This window comes from Zerene cesonia, chromosome 18 (genome assembly GCF_012273895.1).
Source record: "Zerene cesonia ecotype Mississippi chromosome 18, Zerene_cesonia_1.1, whole genome shotgun sequence".
In the NCBI taxonomy this organism is placed as follows: Eukaryota; Metazoa; Arthropoda; class Insecta; order Lepidoptera; family Pieridae; genus Zerene; species Zerene cesonia.
The window spans coordinates 15,867-24,980 of NC_052119.1; the positions used below are offsets into that span (position 1 = coordinate 15,867).

The 9,114-nt window shown below is 41.1% G+C and overlaps 1 protein-coding gene across 1 annotated transcript in view; it reads left to right on the forward strand.

The window, feature by feature from the left end:
* Window positions 1-8,844, forward strand: part of LOC119834030 (glutamate receptor ionotropic, kainate 2-like) — a 10,024-nt gene extending 1,180 nt beyond the window's left edge. Inside the window, exons 2-14 of the mRNA XM_038358308.1 lie at window positions 1,176-1,339; window positions 1,972-2,133; window positions 2,206-2,430; window positions 2,516-2,579; window positions 2,716-2,861; window positions 3,001-3,162; window positions 3,644-3,843; window positions 4,538-4,739; window positions 5,900-5,985; window positions 6,077-6,158; window positions 6,232-6,280; window positions 7,216-7,331; window positions 7,444-8,844. Coding sequence (XP_038214236.1) covers window positions 1,176-1,339; window positions 1,972-2,133; window positions 2,206-2,430; window positions 2,516-2,579; window positions 2,716-2,861; window positions 3,001-3,162; window positions 3,644-3,843; window positions 4,538-4,739; window positions 5,900-5,985; window positions 6,077-6,158; window positions 6,232-6,280; window positions 7,216-7,331; window positions 7,444-7,890 — 2,105 coding nt within the window. The 3' untranslated portion in view covers window positions 7,891-8,844. The remainder of the gene's footprint in view (window positions 1-1,175; window positions 1,340-1,971; window positions 2,134-2,205; window positions 2,431-2,515; window positions 2,580-2,715; window positions 2,862-3,000; window positions 3,163-3,643; window positions 3,844-4,537; window positions 4,740-5,899; window positions 5,986-6,076; window positions 6,159-6,231; window positions 6,281-7,215; window positions 7,332-7,443) is intronic.
* The last annotated feature ends 270 nt before the right edge of the window (window positions 8,845-9,114 follow it).

Below are 9,114 nucleotides of genomic sequence, written 5' to 3' on the forward strand. Positions count from 1 at the left end.
ACGCGCCGATTCAATGCGCCTAATTCTCTAGTGCTGCGCGCGCAGCGGACCGATCATAGTTCGGTGACTCATCGTAAAGTTACCTTTTTCATAAGTGCCTCCGAGCCGCAACCTAATTTAAGACGTTGTCACGTCAAAAAAACATACCATATTCTTTATAATCTATGCATATATATGTGTATTATTACTAGGAGTTTTTAAGCAAGCAACATTTTACAAGGAGTTTTTAAGCAAGCAATATAAGCGAAAACTATATAATTTTAATTATTGCCTATCCGTCTGTTGTTCATCTTTCATATCACACAGAAATTTCTGTTCGGATTTTGATACGACTTCTTTTATTATATATACATAAGTCGGATTTTGATACTACTTCTTTTATTATATAGTACCTGGATGACCGAGCTTTGCTCGGTTTAACTTCGTGAAGTTAGATTATTTAGAAGCGTTTTTTCCAAGATCGTTTAGGCATTTTTAAGTGAACACGTGCATTAAGAAGACACAAAACAATATAAACAATTAGTCTAACCTCAAAGCAAACACTCATTGACTTCGTTACTTAACAACGCCATCTGCTGGAACTTTAATTATTCGCCAAAAAATAGTATTAGTATTATTATTCGCCAATAGATGTCAAAGAGTCGCTAAGTTTAAGTCGATAAAACACGAATATGACATTTTCTAAAAAAGATTCCTAGCTAGATCGATTTATCGCCCCCGAAACCCTCTATATACTAAATTTCATGAAAATCGTTGGAGCCGATTCCGAGATTCCAATTATATATATATATATATATATATATATATATATATATATATATATATATATATATATATATATATATATATATATATATATATATATATACAAGAATTGCTCGTTTAAAGATATAAGATATAAGTCGGATTTTGATACTACTTCTTTTCATATACCTATACTTATAGGACTTCCTAAGCACCATCTTGGAGGAAGGATTCAATTTAAATTTAAATCTATGCACACGTGAACGAAGTCGCCGCCGCGGCTTCTTTGTATTCAAATAAATTTTCATGTACTTACTGTTTTATTGCAAAGTGATTCCATGTGCACGCAGTCATTTAATTTCTTGTATTAGATAATCCATACCATTCAAATTTTTGTAACCTACACCTTCACTCCGATATTGCCTCGTTAGCGTGTGACGTATCTACCGCTATTTATTTACATCAATGTCTCTATATCCCAGCTCTGCGGCTGTTCGAGCCACAGTCGGCGGCTGTGCTCCAGGCGATGGAGGCGTGGCGTGAACAGTACAGAAACCGATTAGGTGATGCGGCTGATGATGAAGAGATTGAGCAAGTGATTATGAAATTACTTATTTTATTAATAAGCAAATAACAATAATCACCAAATATTATAAAAAGAACCGAATTAGTGGTTATATTTGAAACATTGGTTAAAATTATTTCGTCGAGTAACAACCACTTCAGAAACGTGTTCTAATTGACCGTAATGATGAATATATTTTTTATATGTCATAGAGCTGGTGGGCCGCCTGATGGTCGCCCATGAACATTTGGAGAGGCATAAGGTCAATGGCAGACCTAACGCCTCTACAAATGGATTGCCAACTTCAAATTGGAAAGGGATAAAGAAAGGATTGATGAGAGGAATAAAGGAAATAACTGTGAGTAAGGAAAAAGATATAGGCCTCCGACTCCCCCACTCACCGTACGAAAAACATGCTATTATTTTACACCGGTTTCCTTTGAGGGTGTGGTACTTCACCGGTGGGAGCTGGCCCAATTCATGCCAAAGCGTGCTCGAATCCCACATTAAATATATAAATATATATACCAGGATGAAGGATGAGGAACCTGGTGTAGGTTATATTTTTTTTGGTCCACCAACTGGACGTTACAACAGGTATAAGCATTGAGAATTCGTTTTGCTATGCGTACTCATGTTCATTAAAATATTATTATTTGTAGATAGTCGCGAACCCGCCAACTGCCCTACTTTTGGCGTACGACGCGGCGCATATCGTAGCGGAAGCGTTGGCGCTGTTGCAGCTTCCGGGCGGCGCGCCCGGCGCCTGCGAGCGCGGCACCGCCGCCTTCCACGCCGACACACTGCTCAACTACATACGCTCGGTGAGGCACCGCGAGGGCGCGCTTAGAGTGTAGTACGTCGAAGCTCGAGAGTGACGCTTGTGGCCGTTGCAGCGCGAGTGGGGCGGCGCGAGCAGCGAGCTGGCGCTGCGCTGGGAGGCGGGAGGTGCGCGGCGCGAGGTGGCGCTGCAGGCGGCCGAGCTGCTCGCGGGCGGCGAGCTGCGCACGGCGGCCGCGTGGGCGCCGCGCGACGGGCTGGCCTGGCGCCCTCGCGATCCCGCGCCGCCGCCGCCGCGCGACTCCATGGTCAACCGCACCTTCGTCGTGCTCATCGCCCCGGTAATACTTATTTTAATTAATTATTATAAGATCGTTTGAAATTTATACATTTTAATTTTTTTAATAATATTTTATTTATTTTCAGAATAAACCATACGTCATGAGACAACAATCGACCGATCGCCTCGCTGGCAACGAGCGCTACGAAGGTTTATTGTAACCTCATATATTGTTTCTTGTAAAAAAGATTTGGTAAACGAGAAAATAAAACTATCTTTTATAATAAATTAAGCGATGTGTCGGTGTGACCTTCATTAATTTGTTGTATGGTAATACTTAAACCAGGTTTCTGTATCGAGCTAATTGACCGGCTCGCGCGCCAGCTGCACTTTAACTACACGTTCGTGGAGCAGCCGGACGGCCGCTACGGCTCCTACAACAAGACAACGGGCCAGTGGGACGGCATGATGAAGAGGCTCATGGAAGACAAGGTATCTTTACTTCCATAATTATTTACTGTGGGATAATCTGAAACTTCGGTATGTAATAACAATAACTCTTCATGTAATAACAATATTTATTTATCCCTCATATCCATTATTTTGAGCTAATGTATGTTATGCGGTATAGGACATAGATTTCGCGGTGACGGACCTTACGATAACCGCGGAGCGCGAGAAAGCGGTGGACTTCACCACGCCCTTCATGAACCTGGGCATCGCTATCCTGTTCCGCAAGCCGCAGCCGCCCAAGCCCGCGCTACTCGCCTTCCTGCTGCCCTTCTCCAGCGGGGTTCGTTCCATCTCGCCGACTTACGCATTACATAATATCGTGCAACTTTATGCCAACCTTACATGAATATTTAAATAAAATTACATAAAAAAAAACTATATACATAAATTTGCTGTAAGTAGTAGGGAAGTGTTGATTTGTTTTATAGCAATGAAATGCTTTATAAATTACAAGCTTGCTAGGCTTAAAAGTAGTGCAGGCGACGACATGTGACATCTGCCAACCTGCACTTGACTCATAGGAAGTCTCTGTCCCAGCAGTGGGAACATATATGAGCTGATGATAACGATGATGATGAGTATGCTAGGAATTGAGTCATCTTCTTCTTCTGCTCCATATTTTTCTTTTTTAGTCTGAATTGAGTCAAGAGAGTCAGAAATGAGAGAATATAGGTTTCAAAATTGAGCACTATTAAGCTCTAAACTATAAGAAATTTACTTCACTAAGCCGGATAGCAAATAGCATGCAGTACCGTGCGCAGGTGTGGCTGTGCTTGGGCTTCGCGTACCTAGGCACGTCGCTGGTGCTGTACGTGGTGGGCCGGCTGTGCCCCGAGGAGTGGCAGAACCCGTACCCGTGCGTGGAGGAGGCCGCCGCGCTCGAGAATCAGTTCACCATCTCCAACGCGCTCTGGTTCATTCTGGGCGCCGTGCTCATGCAGGGATCTGAAATTGCGCCCGTGTAAGTATCTCATGTAAATTTATCATTCTAACTTATAACTTCGATCAATTCTACTCTTATCGTTCCACAGGGTAATTAGTAATTTGCTCGTTCTTCCGTACATAAGAATATAATTTTATACTTAGTTGTTTTATGTCATAGGTGGCAAAGGAAGTTGGTCGCCTGTTCGGAATAGAAAAAATGAAATTATTATTTTGAGGGTAGCGAGTGACGCGATGTATTTATACGGCCGGAGGGAGCGCGGTAGTCGTTGTCGCCTCCCATGTAATCACGCGCGGATTGCCTGCTAATTTACTTTATATTCAAAAGCACTTCACAGAAAATTTTGGTTGCTTTTTAATTGTTTAGTCTTAAGCAGTCACCACCCATAAACGTCTGTAACACGGGTGGTGTAACAAGTGCTTTGCCGGCCTTTTAGTGACATATAGGGTATTTTCTTGAAGGCTCCAATGTAACATAGGTGGTAAATCGTACCAAATCGGCATACGTAGAAAGAAGTTGCGAGTGAAGCGTTTGGTGGTGGATCACCGATTATCCTGTTACGACACCTCTGTAAATAGATTGCTGACTCCTTTTTTCTACAAGTACTGGGAAGGGTAGAGAAAAGGTTAAAGGACATCCGGTTCCCCCACTTCGACGACGAATTATTATATTTTATTTTTAAATAGTACCAGTATAATTGAATTGTGTTCAGCGCGTACGGGTCCCGCGCGGTGGCGAGCGCGTGGTGGATCTTTGCGATCGTGATCGTCAACTCGTATACGGCCAACCTGGCCACGCTGCTCGGCACCAAGACCTCCAACGAGCTCATCCACAACGTACGCGACCTCGCCGAGAATGACCTCGGTATCACCTACGGCGCCAAGGCCGGCGGATCCACTTTCACTTTCTTCGAGGTATATTTTTAAGCTATTGCATAGCTTCTATCGCGGGCCTTATGCGTGGAGACCGAATCCAGAAATTCCGTAACGAAAATAACTTAACACCCCCAACACGACCAGCACAGCGGTGATACTTTTTAGTTTTCCTATCTATCGCTCTTCGCCATCACGCTCAAAAAGTTGAATTAAAATCAAAGAAAAACAAAGGGAAACAAATACTGCATAAATAAAATAAATAAATAATTATAGTACTATCCTACTTCCTTCCTACGAATCCTATCCTACTAATGCTACTTCCTACCTTCCAACTATAATATTATAAATGCGAAAGTTTGTGAGGATGTGTGTGTGTTTGTTGCTCTTTCACGCAAAAACAATTGCAATGAAATTTGGTACGTAAACAGCTGGACAACTGGAATAACATATAGGCAATCCTTTATCCCGATATTCCTACGGGATACAGACTTACGCGAGTGAAATTGCGGGGCGCAGCTAGTACTTACATAAGTTGATAAAGACAGCTATGTAATAGTTACAATGCTTATTTCATAATATTTTAATATAATGTGAAGCCTAAAGTTCACTCAGCTTACATCTACCTATCATCATTATAAATTTTACATTTTAAATTTAACTAAGGATATAGTATATAACGGAAACAAATGTCTTACTAAAAGTTTTTAAAATATTTAATACTAGATGTTCGGTCCGTTTTCGCCCGCGGTACCTATACAGACTGTGTCACTCAGTCAAGTTGCAGCTTTCTTTTGGTGAAAGAAATTTCAAAACTGAACCGATTGCAATGAAATTTGGTACGTAGACAGCTGGACAAGTGGAATAATACAACTTTTTATCCCGATATTCCTACGGGATACGGACTTACACGGGTGAAACCGCGGGGTGCAGCGAGTATAAGTATAGATTGAACGCTCGTCCCGACTCCGGCTGGATATCAAGATTCCCGTTTTATCCCAAGGGAGCATTTAATCGGGATAAAAAGTATCCTATCACCCAAATAAACTCATACCCTGCCTGTATACCAAATTTCATCAAAATTCGTTGAGCAGTTTCAGTGTGATTAACGGACAAACATCCAAACAAACAACCTTTCACATTTATAATATTAGTGTGATATTTAGTGTGATTAATATTTTCAAGATTTTTATTTGTTTTAGCTTTCGAACAACGATTTATACAAAAGTATGTATCAAAAGATGATGCAGCAGGAAATGCCGTCGTCCAACGAAGCAGGCATTGAAAAGTAAGAGAAATTAATTATAATGGAATCACTCGGACATGAAGTGTCAAATTTAGCTTATAATGTACCATCTTCATGCAATATTTGTTACCAGGGTGATGAAAGAACAGTACGCATTTTTCGCGGAGTCTACCACCATTGAGTATACCATAGAGCGAAACTGTGAAGTCACTATGGTCTGTAAAAATATCAATGTTTGTATACAATAAAATAAGGAACACAATTATTAAGAAGCATTTGTTATTTAAGGTCGGAGAGCTACTAGACAATAAGGGTTACGGAATTGCCATGAAGAAAAGTAAGTTTATATTTTGTTAACCGACAATTTCGTGACTTTTCAAACGATTGACGCGATTCTTTTTGCACGTGGTATGTATGCTATCATACGATAGGTCTTTTAAGATAAAATTACGATATAGTCCAAGCAACTTATATCTTAACCATCTTAACCATCTTATTCGTAACACTCGTCATATTTTTCTGCATACGCATGCGGAAAGTTTTAAGCGTTTTCGCGAGTTAGCTTTTTTCCACAGACGCTTAAGGTAGAGTGAGCGGAGTGATGCTTTCATGTGGTTTCTCCAGTAAGCCCAATTCATTTGTCATGTATACTTTGGAAATTATTATTATAATAGCCCTCTATTGTACCCGAGGTTGTCTGGAAGAAATCGCTCTAAGCGACAAGACCGCCCATTGTACTTAGATTAGTAAGCTTTATTTGTCTCTTTTCTTTTTCTTTAATGTTAAATAAGTGCAATGAAGAATAAATAAATAATCAATTTGTCAAATTGTGTTGAAATTGTTTGAATTTTGCGTGAAATACCATACTGATGTGCGTGGCGTGAAATACCATACTGCTGTGTTTCGGTCGGTGAGTGGGGGAGCCGGAGACCCATATCCTTTTCCTTACCCTTCCCAGTCCTTTCCTTCATTCCTCTCGTCAATCCTTTCTTAATCCATATAATATATAATCAATCCATTCGTAGAGGCGTAATGTCTGCAATTGACCTTACACCTCTCCAAATGTTCACGAGCGGTGGTAGGTACCGCTTACTATCAGGCGACCCACCAGCTCCATTGCTTGGTGGCAGAAAAAAGACATATTTGAAGTCATATTAGTCTTAATACTTCACGTCTAAATAATAAATTTAACATTGTTGTACGTAATTTGTTTTATTAACAAATGAGCATGACATTTAATCGATTGCTATAAAATACATTTGCAATGTTTAGATTCGCAGTATCGTCACTCGATGAACTTGGCGTTGTTGAACCTGCAAGAGTCTGGCGTGCTGCGCGAGATGAAGCACCGCTGGTGGAAGGAGAAGCACGGCGGCGGGGCTTGTCAGGTATATCTCATCCTCTTTTTTCCAAGAAATACAACTTTCATTTATCAAAAATTTTAATTGCTTTATAATAATAAATGGGTTTAATTATTTTTATAATCGTGTCTCGGCGCAGCCGAACGCGGACCCGTCGAACGACGAGCTGACGATGCGCAACTTTCTGGGGCTGTTCCTGGTGCTGGTGGTGGGGTGCGCGCTGGGCATAGTGGTGTCGTGCTGCGACCTCGCGTGGACGGCGTGGCGGCGGCCACGCGACCCCGCCGCGTCCTTCGCCGCGAGCTACTGGGCCGAGCTGCGCTTCGTGTTCCGCTTCGACCAGTCGGAGAAGCCGGTGCGGGGACCGCTCGTGCCGCCGCCCGCGCCGCGCCCGTCCGGCTCGCCCGGCTCGGTGCAGACGGACAAGGCGGGCAGCCCGGGCAGCGCGGGCAGCGCGCCGGACGAGGTCGAGGAGCGGCGCTCGGGCCGCTCGGCGCGCTCGAGCCGGCGGCCCAGCGCGCGCCGCTGCTCCATGCACAACGCCAGCTTGCGCATCGCGCGACACACCACACCGACACCCAGATAGGTTGCAGTTAACCGTGGACGTTCAACATTTATATCTATGTTTACGAAGGCATTTCGTTATATGTCTGAGTCTTGTATAAATATAGGATAAGCCGCTTTTACAGTAAGCAATGACAGACTTTGCAATGACAAGCAATGTCTATCTTTTTTTACATTCTCTATTCATTCAATCATTATTGTATTGAAGGAAATTCGTCTTAGTAGGGAAGTCCAAGAGGGGATTTGAGATTTACTCGAGCGCATCAGATTTTTTAAGGGAAGGAACCTTATCTATTGCTAAGTACCTCCAAAAAGAATTAGCAATTAATATTGGTTGGTGCGCTCTCTGAAGCCGCAGGAAATAGAGATAATTCTCTAAGGCTACTCTCCAATCGTCAGATTAGCGAAATATGGACTTTTTGTGTTGTAATTAACCCCTAATTTCTTTATCAGACGCGCTCGAGTAATATTTTTTTAATAATTTTACTCTACTTCATAGCCACAAAATTGCCACATAAATCGTAAGAATAATGTTATTTTATTTCAGTGATATGCTAGAGAATTCAAAATATCAAAATCTAATCTATGAGTGGTTTTTTTACAATAAATAAAATATATAAAAACTTTTCTCCAACGCTAAAATTAAAAACTTTATAGATTTTTTTTTCTTGCTATCATCAAATCTGTGAATTCCAATAAGTTTCCAAGACGCACGAGTAAATACACATTTAGCATCTTGGGATCTCCTACTATCTGCACTGCATGTGAGTTGCGCTGTGATAACTTCAAATTCAAATTCGAAATGATTTATTGTGATTCACAGGTTATAAGGAAGATATCACATTATATAAAGTTCTACTGTGATCTGCCATGTGGCGTACAATTGTCAACTTTTACATAAATAATTAATTATTAATCATATTTATACATATGGAGCATTATTTTTACACGCTTCTTATTAGCTTCACCTGTATGTTTGTATGTTTATGGGCTATAAATAAATTGTTAATATTCCGGTGAAATTATTATTTATTAATTTTATGTATTAAACAGTAATGCCTGTAGTAATGATTTCTTATTATTATAACAAAAAAGTTGTAAATTCTACTCAGTCCAATCCACAACATCGGATTATTCCTACAAGAATTATCGTTAGAAGCTTTTTTGGATATAATTTATAAGTACCAATTGAAGTATGCTAATATAAATTACTAGCTGCGCCCCGCGGTTTCACCCGCGTAAGTCC